The sequence below is a fragment of the Artibeus jamaicensis genome, unplaced genomic scaffold (genome assembly GCF_021234435.1).
Source record: "Artibeus jamaicensis isolate MK-2021 breed Jamaican fruit bat unplaced genomic scaffold, CSHL_Jam_final contig_465, whole genome shotgun sequence".
NCBI lineage: Eukaryota > Metazoa > Chordata > Mammalia > Chiroptera > Phyllostomidae > Artibeus > Artibeus jamaicensis.
The window spans coordinates 13,168,052-13,187,659 of NW_026521843.1; the positions used below are offsets into that span (position 1 = coordinate 13,168,052).

Below are 19,608 nucleotides of genomic sequence, written 5' to 3' on the forward strand. Positions count from 1 at the left end.
CCAAAGCAAATCCCCCGGTTCCCAACCTGGCTGTGCTTCTGCATCACCTCAAGCACTTATTAAAAATACACATTCCTGGTTCTGCCCCCGGGCCTGGGGGCTGTAGATCCACGGGTCTCCCTGTGATTCATCAGCAGGACACTACATAGGGCTTTAGGCTTTCAGGGTCTGCCTGGGTGGAAGCCTGCTCTAGCCACTGGGGTACGTCCTTCAGACCTAGAAGGTAGGGGTCCCCCGGTCCTGAAGCTGGGCAGGCATCGTTTCCTGACTCGTGGCAAGCCCGGGAATTCAGTGGCGGTGAGTCGTAGGCCACCTGCCTGGCGGTGCCACCTGCCTGGCGGTGCTGAATCCTGCAAGGCCAGCCCAGACGCCAGGATTGTCTTCATTCCAGAACTTGAGATTTCTTGATATCCTATTCCCTGGTAACTCCCATGCCTTTCTCGGGTTAACATGTGAACCCAATTTAGCAAGCCCAGGTCTGAAGTGAAGGCCACAGCGTCCTGCAGGTGGGCTTGATGACGAGGGTTGGGACAGGCAACGTCACTGAAGCTGGAACTGCCACGTGGGGGTTGAGGCCGCCGTCCCCATGGATTTCTCCAGGGACCATTCGCTTCAGCTTTAATAAGGGTGGCCTCTGACTTCCAAGAGATGACAGAGCAGATGCTGAAAAAAGGCTTAGCCTAGAGCGGTGGGCCGTCTCCTTACGATGGGGGCGAGGGTAAATGGAGGCTGCAGCTCCTATACGACTGTCCGTTAGAAACTGCAGAGGCCCCTCTGTGTTGCCGCAGGACCTGGCCCAGGTCAACGAAGAGAACCTGCCTGTGTACAACCGCTGCGCCCTCTATGCGCTGGGCGCCGCCTACCTGAACCTCATCAGCCAGCTGACGACCGTGCCTGCCTTCTGCCAGCACATCCACGAGGTGGGCTGTGACGTCCTCTTCACGAGCGCTGCGTCTGTCTCCTTCCGGGTTTCTTTTCGGAAAAAAACGGACAGCTTCCCACGTGATCGCCCTGCTATTGACATACTTAACCCAGTGATCAGGAACGCCTTAGTGTGACCAATCCTCCGGCTATAGTCCAATGTTCTCATCTGTCACAAAAGGCGTTTTAGAACATACTGAAGTGTTTATAGGTGGAATGATATGATGTCTAATGGAAAATGCACTAGAAAATGAAACAAGAAACCTCCGGTCTCAGCTGGCCTGAGCGGGGGGTGTGGGGGGCGGTGCTGTGTTTGTGGGCCCCAGGCCACCCGAGCAGGGCAGGAGCTCCGCCCTCCGGGCTGCTGCGGGAGTGTGGGAAGGGCCAGGCCCAGACACCCTCTCAGTAAAAACAGCAGGTAGCAGCATCCCATACTCGCCTCCCCATATACTTGCCCGTCGACTGTCCTCCCACCTTTCACAATCTCAATAGCTTCCACCTTCCTTGTCAAAAATTTGCAAAGGATACTGAGCGAAACGCAGCAGGCCCCTGTCCATCAGGACGTGTGTGCACCTCACCGGGGCTCGGGAAATGGTGTGACCTCTGCTCCAGTTTTCGGGTTTACAGAGAAAATGGGAATGGGCCCAGAAGCAAGAAAGAGCAGTCCCTCGGAGCAGAGTCCCTTGCATTTGGAAGACACTTAATGCCCATGCGTCACTGGGAGTAGCTTGCACAGACTACCTGGGCATCTCAGGCTGCTCTGGGGGTCACTGTTGATCCGAGTTTCTCCCTCAGAAGCCCAGCTGTAGGGTGCTCTGCCTCCGGACTGTGGGAGTGGGGAACTCTGGGGTGCGGGCAGCAGGTGGGAGCTCTTTCCTTTGCTGTTCCCTGCTCCCTGTCCCCGCCAAACCCAGCTCTCACCTTGTGATTCCTCCCAAACTCCAGGTGATAGAGACCAGGAAGAAAGAGGCTCCATACATGCTCCCTGAGGACGTGTTTGTGGAGCGGCCCAGGTGAGGAGCGCACCTGGGGCGTGGTCCAGGGCACCCAAGGCAGCAGCTGAATAGGAGGGAGGTCAGTCTGAGGCAGGGGCTCAGGCTTCTGTGCGCTCCAAGGCCAAAAGTGGACCTTGCCTGTGGCCTGTAGGTCCTGGGTCAAGTTTGACCCTCATTAGGTAAGTGGAACACACACCCTGAGCCATCTTGACCATACAGGGTAGGCGAAGCCACCTCTGGGAGCTTTGGCCACGCCCACAGGAAACAATCCTGGAGCAGCTGTTCCAGATGAGACGCTGCCGCGAGGAAGCGCCGGTGGCACTGTCAGAATTGTCAGAGTCCCTGGGCCAGGCTCACTTCAGCATCAGAGGAAAAGCTATCCCGAAAAAATTACAATGTCCAGCAGCAGGGGCGGCTTTATTGATTACGGCCCACGTGACAGACCACTGGTGGCCGTTCACAGTGGCCTGGAAGAGCAGCTACTGTGAAATAGTCCCTGTAGAATGGGTCCACCAACTGGGTGCTGGGGCAGGAACGTGGGGGTGGGGCCATGTGCACACATCACAGACATGTGCACAGCTGCAGGATTCTGCGCCCTCAAGGTTATCTGGAAAGTGGGATTCCGGGTGATTTTTTTTCCATTTGCAGCTCTGTCATTTTGCACAATGAACATCCCCTTTGTAATAAGGAAAGTCGTTAGGAAATCACCCTAGTTACCCGTGGTTCTCACCTGCCCCTTCCCTCCTTCATCTCCAGGCTGTCTCAGAACCTGGATGGCGTGGTGATCGAGTTCCTCTTCCGCCAGAGCAAGATCAGTGAAGTCCTGGGGGGCAGTGGCTACAACGCGGACAGGCTCTGCCTGCCCTACAGCCCTCAGCTGACAGGTATGGGCTCTATTCAGGGACGTCCAAGCCTGCCTCTGGCTTTTCGTGGCCAGGCAAGGGCCTGAGTGTAAGGCGTGTCAGTCGCCTTCCAAGGCATCTTGGGTGTCACACGAGAGCGAAGACACAGTGAAGAACTGCGGCGAGACCCTCTGGATCCCCCCACTTCTCCTCCTCCGTGCAGGGTCCTGAGGAGCAACTGGCCCGCAAGATAGCCTGGCTGGTGGGTGGGAGAGGCCCCATGGTGCCACGCATGGGCTACAGAGACCCCGTTCTCTGTGACTGACTTCCTGGAAAATCTTAGACGAGGCTCATGGCACCTCTGAGTCCCGGTTTCCTCGCCTGTAAAACAGGGATATCAGCAGCAGTTGCCGGAGAGGGCTGGTGGGGAAGTCACGGGAAACAGGGATGGTAACCATGTGCGGACGCGCATGGTAACCGTGGAGAAACAACAGCCCCTGGCACTCGGTGCAGATGGTGCTGACATGAGTAGAGATGGGCTTTCTGGTCAGAAGCAGCTTCTTTGTGCCCATTGGTGGTTTCAGAGTCTTAGTCCTAAAGAGCAGAACTCCCCACTGAAAGCTGAGCAGGGAAGGCCACGGCCCTCTCTGGAGTCCACCGGTAGCCTGTATGTGTGCTGCGCCCTTGAAGGACAGTGTGCCAGGCGGAGACACAGGCTTGGGAGCCGGCATGGGGGCCTGACCAGGCCTGCCCTCTGAGGGCTGGGAACGTGAGCTTCTGGCTTCTCCTTCCCCAGATGAGGACCGCTTATCCAAGAGGAAGAGCATTGGAGAAACCATTTCCCTGCAGGTGGAGGTGGAATCCAGGAACAGCCCCGAGAAGGAGGAGGTGAGTGTCTCCTTCTCCATACACTGTCTGGGGAAGCCCTGCATCCGGGTGGGGGAACTGGCTCCCGCCCCCTGTGCAGGCAGACCCTCTGCACCTACACAGCACATTTAAGGTCACGCAAAACATCACTTTCCCAGGAAGTCCCGTTTCCTCACTGTCGTCATATACCTCGTAGACATTTCCGTCTGGAAAAGATACTTGTGTCCATCGTCCTCCCTGCTACACTCCGTGACGTACGAGTGTGTGCACACCTCGGTCGGGGGCTAAAACAGTGTTGCTGACCAGACGCCCCACCTCACCAAGGTCTCCTCTGCTATTGACATACTTAACCCAGTGATCAGGAACGCCTTAGTGTGACCAATCCTCCGGCTATAGTCCAATGTTCTCATCTGTCACAAAAGGCGTTTTAGAACATACTGAAGTGTTTATAGGTGGAATGCACTGCCCCCCACCCCCCACGCCCCACCACGGGAGCCACTAGCCTGACTAATGTCCCTCATCAGACTCGTCAATGAGGTCGTTCTCCCCCATGTCAGCGTCTCCCACTTGGGATCACGTGGGAGCGGCAGGACATGAGTGAGTCACGGGTCTCGCCTCCAGGAGGCCACAGTCCTCTGGGGCATTCCTGGGGTTCGGTCCAAGCTCCTGCCCTGTTTTCAGCATCTGACTTAAGGGCACACGTCCACCGAGCACCCTTGTTTGGGTTTTGTTACTTTCCACCGCCCTTCATGGCTCTCCAGACGACTGAGGTCCTGTGGCCCACGTCCTCCACCCGACCTCAGCATTTCTTACTTAATTTAATATTCAGATCCCATCATGGATAATTTAATATCCTAAGTCCTCAAAAATGGTACTCAGTTCTTGAAATCTACGTTGGAGATTATATTCGCAGATGCCGTAATAATCTCCTCTCACTTCCGACGTTTTTTGTTAGGTCTCTGAAGACGTTTTTGAATCACAGTGTCTTCCTCCCACCAGGGGAGGAAGCCAGGGGGAGGGAACAGAGTTCTTTTTGGTGAGGCTCTGAGGGAGAATTAGCTCCTCCACCCCCACCTCCCTGCTCTTGGGGAGCTCCCAGAGGAGACCTTGGTGAGAAGGTGGGTGTCCCAAGGCAGTGTCGGCCCACTGGGACATTCTGCTGCAAAGTGACAGGCTGCCAGCCGACTGCGGGAGCCAGGGCTGCCTCCTCCCTGCCTCACCTTTCTGAACACTTGTCCCCTCTCCCTCAGCGAGTGCCTGCCGAGGAGATCACCTATGAGACACTGAAAAAGGCCATTGGTGAGTGAGAGGCCCCCAGGGGTTCCAGGTGGGGGTAGGGCGGAGCTGGGTCCTGGTTGCCAATGGGCGTGAGCAGCCCCTTCTGCTGCCCACATAGGGCCCTTCAGCACAGACGTGAGGACAGAGGCTGGTGGCTTCCTCCTTCCAAACCCATCCCAGCAGCCAAAGCTGAAGTGAATAGCCCTGCCCGCCTGCTGGGCACCAGCAGGGCACCCTGCGTGTCTCAGGTCAGGTGGCCTTTTTTCTCCTGATGGCGGCCTTTAAAAGTGACGCACTGAGGGTCACAGCCATGCAGGTAACAAGCAATTTGCTTATAAATACTTTGACTAGTTTTTGATAGAATTTCATACAAAACAGCAAGTTGACCAATGAGGAATATTGAGAACAAATCATATTACTATTTATTTCATAATGGCAATAGATTTTGAAATATAGTATCATGCCTTCTGTCTGAAGGACTGGGCAGTGAAGTATTCCAAAAGAGAGAACTCTTTGGATGCTGGCGACAAATTCCGTCTTCAGATGCCAAACCTTTCTCACTTCTGTTATCAATGCCAGTACTCTTTCTAAATGTAACATGCCTTCTTAAGGAGAGAATGACAGACAGGTTTGAGGCCCCTCCCCTTTTTTCCTAACTCGCTTTGGATTCCAAGAGGAGTATGTAGAAGCCTAAACAGCCACACACCACCCTATCATAGGGGATTTGCATTGGCTTTTGTGGACTTTGTGGCTTTTCCATTGCTGATGCTCCTTTCCAAATCCCGCCCCCTCCCCCTAGAATACTTCCTGCTCCAGGGACTTCTGGTGACAAGTCCTGGTGGCAGTGTGGCTACCTGGGGCTTTCGAAGCCCAGCTGAAGGGCCAGCTCTGCTGGTTCTCAAACCCTCACACACGGAAGGAGGCTGAGCCCTCAGGCAGAATCAGGGAAAAGTCCGGCCCTCCAGGGGCCAAGGGACAGCACCCTGCCCTCCCTCCATGCCCACGGGCAGAGGGCAGAGCCAGGCTGCAGTCACAGACAGAGCTCCAGGGAGGGGTCCCCCCAGCGCTCTACCTTCTATAGCCCCTGCCCCCGTGGGGGCTGGGGGAGGACTGGAAGCCGACTGAACTCTGTGCTGCAGTGGACAGTGTGGCTGTTGAGGAGCAGGAGCGTGAGCGGCGGCGGCAGGTGGTGGAAAAGTTCCAGAAGGCGCCGTTCGAGGAGATAGCAGCCCACTGTGGGGCCAGGGTAAGCGGGGCCTAGCGAGGGTGCGTCCCTGGGGACCACAGGGACCCAGAGTTGGGCCCAGGGCGGGACTGGGCGTTCTAGAAGATCTTGGCACTTTTGCTGACCAGAAATTAGGGTTTCGATGCCGACAGTGTCCCAGCCCTACACTGTTTCCCCGTGAAACCAAAAGACGTGGCTACGAGTCACACGGGCCTTCAGACCTCACACTTTTCATACGAGGGAGGAGTCCTGGCCCCAGGAGCTCCAGTGCCCGACAGGCAGACCCTAACAGCTAGTATCGTAGTAGCGAGTACGCAAACAGGACTGACCTTACGCCGGGACATCTTGCATTTGTTCGCTTATTTCATTCTCATGGTGACCGTTCTGCAGGTTGGTTCCACGACCATGGTACCAGCTGTGACGGAGGAGCACAGATGTTTCTCGAAATTGAGTGTATGGGCCAGGGTTGGTTAGTCACGGTGCTCGTCTTCGTAACAATGGGTTACAATTACAAAGGTCCAAAATTTACAACTAACTCCTACGTTACTGTGCTTTTTCTTCTCCATAAAAATACATGTATCAGCCTTTTCTATTATGTATTTTCTAATATACATACTTAATATGCACTATAATAATTATATATATAAATATATGTAAGTATAAGGCAGATTTGGGGGCCTGCTACCCAACCCTCTCCAGAAGCTGGTGCCGCTCATCCCTGGCGCTCGGGTGGAGGCCCCGGTCACTGAACACATGCACAGCACACTCTGAGAGAGGACTGAGTGGAGCCGGGAGGGACCCGAGGGAGCATCTACCCTAACCCCCGATTTTGCACCGCTGCTTCTTTGGGTTCAGGAAACCTGGAAACAGCCCTGAGCCTCCTGACTCCAGGCCTGGCAGGCCTGGCTCTCTCACTTGGAAGAGCTAAGGGTCCTTCAAGAACTGCCCCCTCCCAGTCTCCATGTTGTCCCCAGCAGGCTGGCTGGGCGGCTCTGCCCAACCTGACCCCACAGCCAGGGGCCCAGACAATACCAGAGCGTTCCCTTCCTGAGGCTGCACTGCCCGGATCTGCAGTGCGAGCCCTGGACAGGCGGGCTGGGGACAGTCGGCGGAGGGGCGCCCGGCTCACCCTGCCTCTGTTTGTGTCTAGGCATCGCTGCTGCAGAGCAAACTCAATCAGATCTTTGAAATCACCATCCGGTAAGTGGCAGCCCTGGCCAGGGGCCCCCTCCCTCTGCCGTCCAGCTTGGGCTCCCCCTCCTGAGTCTTCCTCTCACACTGGTCTCCAGTCCTCCCTCTCTCCCGCCTCTGTCTCCAGGGCTGGAATCAGCCACCAACTCTCCCCAGAAAAGGAAATGGAGGCTAGGGAGGGACAAGAGACGGCTCGGTGAACAGGGAAAAGAGCCAGGGGTCCTTGTTTCCCAGGCAGAGACTTTACTTTCTAAAGCAACAGTGTCACTGCAGAGCCTGCTGTAGGTTCTAGAACAACTCGAAAGGCATGGGGCGGGACCCTGTCCTCAGCCCTTGCCCTCCATGTGTCCCTGCCCCAGGCCCCCGCCGAGCCCATCAGGAACCATCACTGCAGCCTACGGCCAGCCTCAGAACCACTCCATCCCCGTCTACGAGATGAAGTTTCCAGATCTGTGTGTGTACTGAAGTCCCAGCATGGAGCTCCTCGGCGGGGTGGGGTCTGAGGGAGCCGCTCCCCCTCACCACCACCCCTACTGCGTGCACAGCTCACTGGGATCTCAGAAGAGGTCACCTTGGCAAGGGCAGCCCCTTCCCAGCTAAGCAAGGTGGGGCCTCAGGCCTTCCCCATAGCCCCTTGTCTTCCCTGAGGGGACCTGCCCCTCTAGGGCCCATAAGCATCTCGCCTGTACCCTGCAGTCTCCACCTTTGTGCCACGGGGCCAATAACTGTGCAGTGTCTGAGGTCCCGAGAGCTCCCACATGTGCGACAAGTGAGAGGCTTTTGTGGTGTGGGGGTGGGAAGGGCACAGGTGCCCTCTCCCCGACCCCGGACAGGACTAAGTGGTCAGAGGAAGCCGTGGGCTGCAGTCCGGAGGGAGCCCTGCTGTGGCAGCTGGAGGGTGGGGTGACTGTGTCCCCAGAGCACCCCCTCCCTCCAGCCCCAAGGCCCTCAAGTCCCCAGTGTCTCTTCCACTCTCCTGTTCACCCTGCCAGCTGTCTTTTCGTGATTCTCTCTGTTATTAATTAATGTTGGGCCCTTAGAGCAGGAGCTGCGGTAGAGATATCACAGCCGTGGCGGGGCGGTGGGGGCGGGGCGGTAACAAAGGAGGGAATGAAGGTCAGGCGGCTGCTGGTGGGGCGGGCTCTCCCCAGGCCGGGCCTGCCTCACCCCCACCCCCACCCCCTCAGAGGGGCAGCAGGCAGCAGGGGGCAGACCCTGTGCAGTGTCTTCTCACCTCCTTTGCTCAGAGGGAGCTTGCTTGGCCCTCCCATGTTCTCCCCCTTCCGGATGTTTCTCTGAGTTGAGCTCTCTCTCTCCTTGTTACCTTTCTTGGTGGGGAGACTGCCGTGTTTCTACAGCCTCTGGGTTGAGGGAGGGCAGCGCCAGCTGATCTGGTTCTCATGACTCGAAAAGAGGAGGAACGGCCGGCGCCAGGCCTGCCTCTCCGTCCCCTGCGGAAGAGGCTCCTGGCCTGGCTGGGCTGCGGGGGGAGGGGACGATAGTGGCAGTGGAGCACTTTGGGGCTCAAGGATGTCAGAAGTCGGCCTTCTGGATGTTTCATGTGAGGAAAGAAGGATCCGGCACCCGATACTGGAATGATTTTTTAATTTTTATTCCTTTTACTCTTCGGACAAAGTCTGACCGCAGTGCCCACTGCCGAAGCTTCAGGCCTGGGGAGAGCGGTGGAGACCCCTTTGGGTTTCCCATTTCCCGAGTCCCATCGGCCTGTCTGTGTTAGGAGGAGGGGCCCGAGGCTGCCTGTTGTGCCCTCTGCTTCCCCTTTGCCCTCCTGGGGCATCCGTGTCTCTAACAGGACCCCACCTGGGCTCTCCCCGCTCCCTGCCCCCCAGCTCCCTGCCCCCCATTCCGCAGCGAGACAGCGCCCTATGGCCCCAAATAGTTCTTCTCTTCCAGTGAAACTCCATTCACAATAAGGTGTGAATAGCCAAGTTATTCTTCTGTGGAGAATTTGTTTTATAAAAAGAGGGAGGGCAAATTGATTGCTTGACCCAAAAGACTCTCTTTTAGGGTACAGTTTTAGGCGGCGTGGGTGGGGTCAGAAGGGCTGGGCTCTGCTGAGACTGGGTATACCTCGGCGAGGCTGCACGTGATGATCCGGGCAGATGGGTGGATTTTCACAAGTCGGGAAAAATTTAACATATGCCTTTCCCATTACTTGTGCAGTAATCTCTTGGGTAGGAGGCTTTCTGGCTCTTGTTCCCTGAGTTTGCCCCCTGGTCGCTGCCTCTGTGCTCTGGGCCTGCAGCTTCCGCATGGCTGTCGTGATTTAAGGACCCGGGGGCCCAGCTTCTGCTCCCCTCGTGGCTCTTAGCTAGTGCTCAACCCAACTTTATAACCAGGAACTGAGAATTCTCCTTACTTTAATATCTATTGAGAAATCACATTTCAAATAACTTGGAGCAGATTGGAAGGCAAATAACCTTGGGAAGGAACTTCACCGGAAATCGAAACCTTGAACCACCAACACATCTTTCTTTGCAAATCCCTCCACCTACATCCCCTGCTCGGCTTTGATGAGAAACCCTGTTTCTCTCTTGTGCCTCCTTGACTGTAAGGGCCACCCCCCTGGCCACTGCCCCTGAGCCCCGCCCTGGGAACCCTGGCTCTGCGACCCCTGGAGCCTCTTTCCAGAGCCAGCCGTAGGACCAGAGACCTGCAGGTCCACTCCGGCGCCTGTCCCTCATCCCCACCCTGGGAACGGGGTGCATTCTTCATACACTTGGCTTCTCTCTCCACGGTCCAAAGCAGCCTTTTCTTTTCATCACAGCTACCTAGCAAAGAAGTGTTTCTTTGGGAGAACTGGCCGTTTTCTTGTTTTTGTTTTCATTCTTCAATGCCCTCTTCCTAGTTTCAATTTAAATCTGCACTCAGTAGAATATTAGACTGCCTGCCCACAGGAGGCAGAACCTGGGTTCTGGCCAAGTGTGCCTCGGAGTGAGAAAGTTTAAGGTGCGTGTTAACTCAGACAGGCAGTTAAACAGTAAATTAAGCAGTCTCCCTCACCAGCATCCTCCCGCCCCTCCACAAGCCCTGGGAAGGGACGCAAAGCAGAGTGTGCTGGGTGCCCAGGCCCTCAGCCTGGCAGCCATTGCTGCTTCCTGCCTTCCAGGCCCCGTAGCGTCAGACAGCACTGTGTCTTTGACTGACCCTTTTTAAAAAAAAAAGATTTTATTTATGAATTTTTAGACAGGAAGGGAGAGAGACATCAATATGTGCTTGCCTCTCACACCCCCCAACTGGGGACCTGGCCTGCAACCCTGTGAAGATAGGCATGTGCCCTGACTGGGAATCAAACCGGTGACCCTTTAGTTCTCAGGCTGGTGCTCAATCCACAGAGCTACACCAGCCAGGGCTGATTGGCCCTTCTTGCTCCCCTCCTCTGTTGTGATCCTAAGCCAGCAAGCCCATCCAGACCAGCTGCTCCCCAAAGCCGTGATCACTCTTGCTTCCAAGGCAAGGGGTAGGCTGAGTGGGCACTCTGCTGGTGGAGCTTAAGAGGCACGAAAGCATTTGAGATCTGGAAGTTCTATTAATTCGGTTGAGTCACGCCCGTGCGTAAGAAGCAGGTCAGCAGGAAGCGCCAGCGTGCTCCTGCAGGCTCCTCTCATTTGCCTCGAGGTGGGGTCCCCAGTGCCCTGTGCCTGTTCCCATTTTCCTCTCTCTGAAAGTGGAAATAAGTGATTTCTTGACTCCTAGATGCCTCCTCTCCAGAGAAGGAGCCCAGGCGGGGCAGGAGAAGAGCTAGAAAAGGGCTCAGATACTCTCCTCTGTCCAGCCCTCCACTTCATACACCAGTGTGAATGGATGAGCAGTGGAAAGGCGGGGCTGGGACTGACTGAAGTGCTTGAAGAAGGTCGAGACTTGAGGGCCACATACATGCCGCCCTTTGCCCTGGATGTTCTGGGTCCCAGAGAACATGTTTCAGTTGGCTTAAGAATTAGAACAACCTTAGAGTCCCTTTAAATGGCTCCAAGGCCAGACCTCCAGGCTTCTTTGGAGGCTTCTCGGTCACTATACCTTCTGGTTACTCTTTCACTGTCTCCAGTCCCTCTGACCTGGGTAAAGACTGTCATTGAGAAGCAAGGCTGTCTCTCCCCATTCCTCTTCATGACCATGAACTGGCATCTGATCAGCTGAGGGCCGAGGAAAAGAACTAGACCAGAGCTGTTAAGCCTAGCGTGAAGTGTGAAGATAGACAAGGAGGTCAGCTGATCTGGGCAGGCCACGCCCCCTTCCCCTGACCCCTAGACCTGGCAGGCAGTTGTGCTGAAACAAAACATCTTCCTTAGCTCTGGGAGACAATGTAGGGCAGCGTGCTGCTTCTTCACCATGTTAACCTTAGAAATCTGGTTAAAGTGGCCCTTTGTCCCAAACATGGCCTCATCTGCCAAATGGAGAAGCGTGGTCATGGGCCTGGCCAGCTGGGAAGTGGGGAGAAGATACAGGGGCTGTGGCTGGGACTCCGTGACCTGCTGGGGTCAGAAGGCAGCTTTCTGTGCTCTTTCTGCACCAGCAGGATGACCAGCACTTTTCTCCAGGAGATCCTAGGGCCTCATCCTCTTCCCCTGTTAACTCCTCCGCGACTGTTGGTTCTGGCCTGTGGAGTGCAGAGAACTAACTCCACAGATGCTGCCACTCACACAGTGTAACACATCTGTGTCCGTCTGGACCTTCAGGGCCTGGCTGAGAGTGTGTGTGCCCGTGTGTGTGCATGTGTGTGCAATATAGTTCCTAGTTGATGATATATGTATATAATAGCTGACGTATTTATATGGGAGTGAAGAATTAGTGCCTGTGGCAGTTTTGTGTGTTTTACATTTGTTGAGTCAAATTAGTTTTAAGGAGAGGGAAAGAGAAGTGGGAGGGGCGGGCGAGTGTAGGAAGCATTCTTTAGGATTATTAGTCGTGATTTCCCAAGGAGCTGTTATGATGCCCTTTTCAAATAAATGTTAATGTTGTCACCACATGCTTGTCTATTTGATTTCTTTAAAGTAAATGGTTTTTTGAGATGCAAACAGGGTCTGAAAATACCAACATTAACCACTGACATTTAGCCACCCCCACCTGCCATTACTTTACTTGCCTCAAAAGGAAGAAGGTTGGGGGGACGATGCTGCCAGAAGTCACCGTGAGGCCCAGGATTCCCAGCATGGGGGCACCTTCCCAGGGAAGGTGGGGCCATTTATTTCCTCATTATGGTAGGGGAGACTTTATCTTAGGAATCTGGCATCTGACTCCTCTTACATCAGGGCATTTCTTTCATTGTGAACTCCTGTGGCACCAACATATGTAAGGGCTGTACACAGATGTTTCCCAGCCACTTTGATCATACTGCCCACTGGTATGTCTGATGCAGCTGACATGTATATGTACTTCTCTTTGTGTGTGTGTAAGTATCCATGAGTCTCCTATGAATCAGAAATGTGTGTGGCTGCATACCTATGGCCCCAGCATTGTTAAAACATATTGGGGACAGCTAAAAGAACCCTAGGCTGTGGCCTCTGCCCTAATGGTTTCCCTGAGGGGAGCACAGTACACACACAGCAGAACACTGCCAGCCGAGCCTGACTGCATGCCCCCCACTGAGGAGGAGCTGGCTGCAGGAACACCAAAAATGAGCGGGTGCAGCTGGAAGAGATCATGACTTTCCCAGTGGAAGTGGACTTGAGCCGGGGCTCATGTTGGAAAATAGGTAACGTTCAAAGTGATGGGGGAAGGTGGGGAGTTCCAGGCAGAGAGTGAAGGAGGATGGGAGAAGAGGGGGCATATCAGCAGATGGGGACATGAGAAGGGGGGCTCAGTAAGGGACGTGAACATCATTGACAAGGGCTCCCAGCACACCATGCCCTCTCGTTTGGATTGATGGAAAATTGGGGTGGGGTGACTTTTTTACCTCTTGAGCCAGGGACTGTGGGGAAAGCAAGATTTTGCATTCATGACCATGAAAGATTGGTATCGGATGGGCTGGGAGGAGAGCAACTGGAGACAAGGAGACCAGTCGGTGAGGAGGCTGGTACCACAGTGGAGGCCTGAGCCAGGAGCATGAGGATGAAAAGGGCTTAGGCTGGCAACATGGGGAGGGGAGCATGTGGGCAGAGCTGGGGGGAAATGGAGATCCCAAGGCTTGAGCCCACGGGGTTGGAAGTCTCCATGCACCTTGTGTTCTATTTGTACAGGCGTGTCTCCATGGGTGTGCATCTATGTGGGTGAGCCTGTATTTGAGAATGTCTGTATCTGGGAAGGAAGCCAGATAGGAACTGACATGACCCACCAGCACTTACACTTAGCTTCTCAGTGACAACAGGCTAATCAAATCCATTTTAAAAATTAATCTACACAAGACCCCTCACACTAGGAAGGGGGAGGAAGAACTAAATCTTGGAGGTCAGAGGCTTGCCTAAGGTCACAGGGATAGCCAGATCTGGGGCACATTAGCACAACTTCCTACCTTGCAGCCCAGAGTGCCCTTCCAGTTGCTGTTGAGCTTCAGCCCCGTGGGGCTGACTCTTGGACAGGTGCCAGGTCACTTGCAGGAACCCTGCTTTTTGACGCACCTACTAGCTGAGCAGTCTTTTCCCACTCAACGCAGGGTGGAGCTGTTCCCTAAATCAGGGGTGTCAAACTCATTTTCACTGGGGGCTACGTCAAACTCATTTTCACTGGGGGCTACGTCAGCCTCCCAGCTACCTTCATAGAGCCGAATGTAATTTTAGGACTGTGTAAATGTAACTACTTAACTAGGGACAAGGAGCTCAGTGCAGCAGCCCGGAAGATGGGGGCAGATAAAACAAGGTGGAGGGCCAGATTCAGCCTGGGGCCTTCTGTTTGCCACCTGTGCACTGATCTGGCCCCTTTAAGACCCACTTACTGAGGAGATAGGGAAGCACATTTCCTTCCCACCCCCCCTACCCCCGTCTTATGAAATACCCCCGTCTTGATGATGCTTGGTCACATGAAAACCGTCTCTCCCCTCCACTATATGCTGCTTTTCGATGGATACATATTTTTACTTTATTCCCCCAGTTAACATTCCAAGTCGGAGGCAGATGTGCAACTTGAAAAGTTTTATTTCCTAACTACAGACAGCTTTAAAGACTGAACATCTGCCGCTCCCACCACCGGAGCGAGTAGCGGCAGGTAGGCGAGGAGACGGAGCTTTGGGGTTGACTTCCCAGGGAGAGAAGCCCCATGCCCAGCTCCGCCCTCACTGGCCCTTCTTGTAGGCGTTCTTGATGATGGCGTTTCTGAACAGCGTCACCAAGGGCGTCTGGCTCTTCTCTGACGTCATGAAGCCACCGTAGCGCTTGCCCTTGGGCGGGTTGCCCCAGCGGAAGTGCTCCATCTTATAGGGCCCCCCGTCCTCCTTCGCCGCCGCGGCCGCTTCGGCCGCGGCCACCAGGCGGTACTCCAGACCGGCTCGGGCCGCAGCGCCCTCAGCCAAGCGCTCGGGGTTCAGCGCCGGCTCGCGCCGCACCCCAGCCTGCTCCCTCTTGAACTCGAGGGGGAAGGCCTCGGCCGACTCGTCCTCGGCGCCATTGGGGTACACCTTCACTGGGCGCCGCTTCTTGCCCACCGGCTTGCCCCAGCGGAAGTGCTCCATGGAGTAGGAGCGCTTGTCCTCGCGCGGGCCCGGCTCGGCGCCAGCGCTCGCGGCTGCCACCACCTCCTCCTCCTCCCGCTTCCCGCTCGCGCCGGCCCAGCCGCTGCCGTTCGGGAGGCCGAGGCGGTCCCAGCGGAAGTGGCCCATGGTGTACTTCCGGGGGTTCTCGGTCGGGGGCTGCTCCTCGCCGTTGCCGGGGAACACGGGCGTCTCGGCCGAGAGATCGGGCTGACAGGGCTGAATGCAGGCCTGCTGGAGAGCGAAGCGCGTGAGGGCACCGCGCCGCGTGACCCCGCACCCACGTTCGGCTGGACTCCCGCACCACGTACCAGCCGCCCTGCTGGGGTCGCTTGCCCGCCTGCCTTCTTGGCACCCGCAGACGTCTGGGACGGAGCTCGAACACCGTCTCTTTAGTTTCCTGTGTGCCTTAGTATGTCTGCCCGGCGACTACAACGCACCCTGCGTTCCCTCCGTGCCTACCGGTCATGTAGCTTTTGTGAACAGTGCCAGTATAGGAACCGGTTGGTCAGTGGCAGGGGGTGGCAGTTGTTTGCACTCAGTAAATAGCGCAAATAAATAGGGTCCAATGCGAGTCTCAGTGGGGCATACGGCTAAAATTGGGAAGAATATCGCCGGGTGGGAAAAGTAGAAAATTAACTTTACTTTCAATAATGCCTCAACTGTACCCTGGTGCTCTGCAGGCCTATCTCATGCCCTACCCCAGCCACCTCCTACCATGCCTCAAAATTTTCCCACCTCCATTTGGCACTTTCTCTGTCTTTCAAGTCTTCTGAGCTGAAATCCTGTGCTTTCTTTCTCCAATCAGTAGACTTTGGGAGGGAGTGGTTCACTTCCCTGTCACCTCATTCTGATTGGAGGTCAGGGAGAAAGCCAGGAGTACTTCCCTTGCGTGGGTCTCGGAACCCCAGTCTCTGACCAGACCAGTGGACTGTGGTACACAGTTGCTTAGGAAAATGACCTGTAGTGTGGAGTTTTCAGTTACTCAAGACTGCAGGGGGGTAAACAGCTCCCACCCACCCTGCTGAGTTGGGAATTTCATGCTGCACAGATTGGGAATTATAACACTACAGAACATTAATGGGATAATGAAATTGTCTCATACTCCTCTCCCCTGGACATATGAAACAGGAGGCTCAAAGAGGCAGAAGGCCCTTGGCAAGGTTCCCCAGCTCACTGGCCACAGAACTGAGACGAACCCAGGGGGTTCTGACCATGACCAGTGCCCCTTCCCTAGTGAGCTCTCCACAGGAGAAGCTGTGCAATGGGCATCCCGCCGTGAGTCCCTGAACTAGAGCCCTCAGGATTTTCTGGGCTCTTTGTTTCTATTTTCTATTCCACATGAACCTGCTCTGCATTTTTGAGGACGTCTCTCTTACCTTAACTCAGCGTCTCCACTGACAGAACACACAGAATGTAATGACATGCATCCCACCCTTACCAGGCAGGTGCTGGCAGCAGGGTGGAACTCAGTCACTGATGCCAGCAGTGTCTTTTAGTCCTTGACATGCTATAATTGCTCATTTATGCCTACACACACACACACACACACACACACACACACTCACACCCTGTGGCGACCTGGAGGGAATTCCAACCTGGCCCAAATGACCTTTACATGCTTCTGTAAAGGCTGTGGGTCTGTCTTCCAATAGGAACTCCACACTTTTGGCACTAGTTAGAGAAAAATGGCAATGGCAGTGGTATTCTTTCTCTCCCTAGAGATGATTTGCAGTAATACCTAGCTCACTTTGTAACTGGTAGTAGATAGAAAAGGAAGAAAAATGGAATTAAATGGCAAATGATATGAGGTTACTTTAAAAGGAGTAATTTGGGAGCTAAAAGACAAAATGTAAGCTCAACTGAGAAGCAATCATTGTTATTACTATTATTAGCATGAGTGTTATTTTAATGGCACTATCTCTAAATAGCTGCTTCTTCCCCTCCTCCGGCCCACGCTGACTTCGCCTTGGGGGTCTATTCCTGACCTGGGCTTACCTACATCTCTGGGAATGAACTTTCCTTCACCATAGTACTTCCGTGTGCGCTGTCCCGGCCCCAGTCCCAGCCCTGGCTCCCTCTGGTGCCCCACAGTGACATGATGGCCATGGCCCACATACCAGCAGGTTACTCTCTGAGGTGAGGTCCTGACACTGGCTGCTCTCCAGACACCAGCCGTGCACTTCCATGGAGGCCTGAAGCAACAAGGCAAACAGTAGGGCCCCCGAGCGGCTGCAGCACGATCGAGGCATCTTCCAGGCAGGCTGGGGCTCTGCAGAGGCAAACAAGATTGGTGGGACCCCTGCAAGGAGCAGAACAATGTTGGCCACTCACCAGGAAGGTCCGGGAGCCAACATTAACAACACAATCACCCGCAGAGCACGAGGCTTTTTGAGGACAAGGGCAGTTCAAGAAGGCTGGTGTGCAGGGAGGTGCGAATTGTGCTAGAGAAGAGGGGAATAGGACCGGGGCAACCATGTGCCATTTCCCCTTTATCTCCTGTTAAGAATCAGGCCCCAAAGAAGTTAGGGCTGGAAGCCAGTTTAGGGGTCATTTGGTTCAGCCTCTTATTTGAGCGACGGGGAAGCTGAGGCCCAGAGAGAGACAATAACCTTTCCTGTTTCTAACACAGAGCTTTCCTATTTCCCCACCTTCACGAAGCTGTAGTTGTAACACTTCAGACCCAAGGAGTAACTTGGGAAACGCAAGGACTCTGAAACTCCTGCTCCAGAGGGTCTCTTCCCCTCGTCCCCCACCGAGATCCTACCATTCCTCAGAAGCTCTATTTCCTGTGAATACTGTGGGTTTGTATAAAGGCAAATAAAACCTCTGGCCAATTTAGCCAAAACCTCAGGCAACCTGATCTGCTGCCCTGTACACAGACGACTGCGGTGATCACTATTTGCAGACCCCTGCGAATTTGGAGAGATTTATTTTTAAAGCAACCCCCATTCTTTTAAAAACAAATCATCTTCTGAACACATCACATGTCAGACCGCGTGCTCTGATTCTGTGATGCTGCAGGTGTAGAGGGAATGACCTTTCAAAGGGGAACACCTACCAAAGATACTTTCAAGTACCTCGCTGCAGGTCAAGACCTCGCTGAGGCCAAGGTCAGGCTGCATCAGGCTGCCTGATGCTGCCTCTGCCCCACGCTTCCCCCAGCTCTCTCTCGAGCTCCCATGCCGCCAAGTCCTTCCCCACCTAGGGTGGCCCCACTTTCTTTCTGTCCTCAGCTCATCCCAACCCCACAACCACTTTGTGTTGTAAAAGATCTTCTTAACCAGCTGTTGGGGAGAAACCTACTAATTAGATGAGACAAGTGATTCCCATTAAAGGCGAGGATGAATAATTGTCTCTCCTAATGGACATTTGCATTTTAAAATGTTTGCCTGAAAGAAACCTCTCGTGTGTGGAGGCATGGGCCAAATTTTTTACAGGAGAGGCTTTGGAAGTGCACGTTCTCTCTGGCTCTCAATTGTCTACTGCAGGAAGCCACTTCCTTCTCTCTGCCCCACCCAAAGCTGAGCCGATTTTCCCCAAAGCTGAACCAGCTCAGGGCTCCCTTCTGAATGGTGGCCAGGTCCTGCCTGAATGTTTTCAGAGCAGCCATTAGATGGTGCTGGCAGCCAGTGAGCCGGCCCATCAGCATCCCAGGCAACTGGGGGAGAGCATTGGTCAACCTGATGTCCAGTGACCAGGGACAGGCTGCTCCTGTTGTGGACTTCTGATGCTCCGGTCCGAGTGTGAAGCCTGAACTTGGTGGACAAGGAGACTCATACTAAAGCTGTGAGACCACAGGGCACACTCAGGTCAGAAAGTTGCCCAGATTTACACTGGAAGCAGGAAAATGACAACCACGTCTCACTGTAGCAAGTGCAAAATAACCTATTAGTAGAGAAAGAAGTAAGATCACACAGATTTGACAGTTTCCTCAACTGTATTTCACGTGTCCTCCGAACTGGCCGTTCTGGAGTGATTTCCAGTTTCTCAAAACCCACCTCCGGATCTCAGGCTTCAGCTTCCGCCCTGCTGGCTGCATTGCCCACATGGGCTCTGCCCCACCCACACCCTCTCAGAGCTCCGGGCTGCTGCTCCAGAGTTAGGCTGCTTCCGGAAAGCACCTCGTCTTCTGTTTGCTTGCAGGTAGTCTTTATTTTTCTACAATGAATAAATATTGCCTTGTGCCATTCTTTTTAAAGAAAGCAATATAGCAATGAGGAGATGTCAAATATAGTGCTTTCCACAAATAGGGAGAGTGTTTGGAAAGCCTTGGAAAAATAAACAGAAGTCTGTATTTGTTCATCTTGACATGAGCTTTACTATAGAACTACACTTACTAGAACTTCATACGTGTAAGTGAATTCTCTGTGAGCCAAACAGGGCACTTTGTGTTTCTACAGAACTGCACCCTGGTCATGTCCGTCTACAAAGACCAGCAGAGCAGAGGTGCACAGTTTTGTCCTTGTACCAAGTTACACACGGCCCAAGTCCTAAAACAGAAGCGTCAAAGGATGAATTAAGTCATTAAGTAAGCCCTAATCTGAACATATCTTAACAATTGAGGGAACAAACACACACTTGTACTTTCCTCGGTTCCTTCTGCCATTCTGCGAGATCACCACCTCCCCCATTAGACCTGAGAAATCG

The 19,608-nt window shown here is 54.2% G+C and overlaps 2 protein-coding genes across 4 annotated transcripts in view; one reads left to right on the plus strand and one right to left on the minus strand.

Annotated features, from left to right (window-relative positions):
• Positions 1-8,402, plus strand: part of EFR3B (EFR3 homolog B) — a 71,357-nt gene extending 62,955 nt beyond the window's left edge. For all 3 annotated transcript variants that reach the window (XM_037146784.2, XM_037146785.2, XM_037146786.2), the window contains exons 16-23: positions 789-920; positions 1,867-1,934; positions 2,673-2,800; positions 3,555-3,646; positions 4,876-4,924; positions 6,043-6,149; positions 7,279-7,328; positions 7,679-8,402. In XM_037146784.2, the coding sequence (XP_037002679.1) occupies positions 789-920; positions 1,867-1,934; positions 2,673-2,800; positions 3,555-3,646; positions 4,876-4,924; positions 6,043-6,149; positions 7,279-7,328; positions 7,679-7,784 (732 nt within the window). In that variant the 3' untranslated portion in view covers positions 7,785-8,402. The remainder of the gene's footprint in view (positions 1-788; positions 921-1,866; positions 1,935-2,672; positions 2,801-3,554; positions 3,647-4,875; positions 4,925-6,042; positions 6,150-7,278; positions 7,329-7,678) is intronic.
• Positions 8,403-14,384: 5,982 nt separating this feature from the next.
• Positions 14,385-19,000, minus strand: POMC (proopiomelanocortin). Its single transcript, XM_037146555.2, has 3 exons — positions 18,960-19,000; positions 15,270-15,348; positions 14,385-15,192 (listed from the first exon to the last, which is right to left on the minus strand). The coding sequence occupies exons 1-3, from the start codon at positions 18,998-19,000 to the stop codon at positions 14,545-14,547; spliced, it is 768 nt and encodes a 255-aa protein (XP_037002450.2). The 3' UTR covers positions 14,385-14,544.
• Positions 19,001-19,608: the final 608 nt, after the last annotated feature.

Excerpts from the sequence above, each read along its gene's own strand:
- POMC (XM_037146555.2), bottom strand. The coding sequence starts at position 19,000 with ATGCAGCCAGCAGGGCGGAAGCTGAAGCCTGAGATCCGGAG. Across the intron at positions 15,349-18,959 it reads CTGAAGCCTGAGATCCGGAG|AGACGGTGTTCGAGCTCCGT; the intron begins GTGGGTTTTGAG and ends AGGAAACTAAAG. Across the intron at positions 15,193-15,269 it reads CGACCCCAGCAGGGCGGCTG|CAGGCCTGCATTCAGCCCTG; the intron begins GTACGTGGTGCG and ends TTCGCTCTCCAG.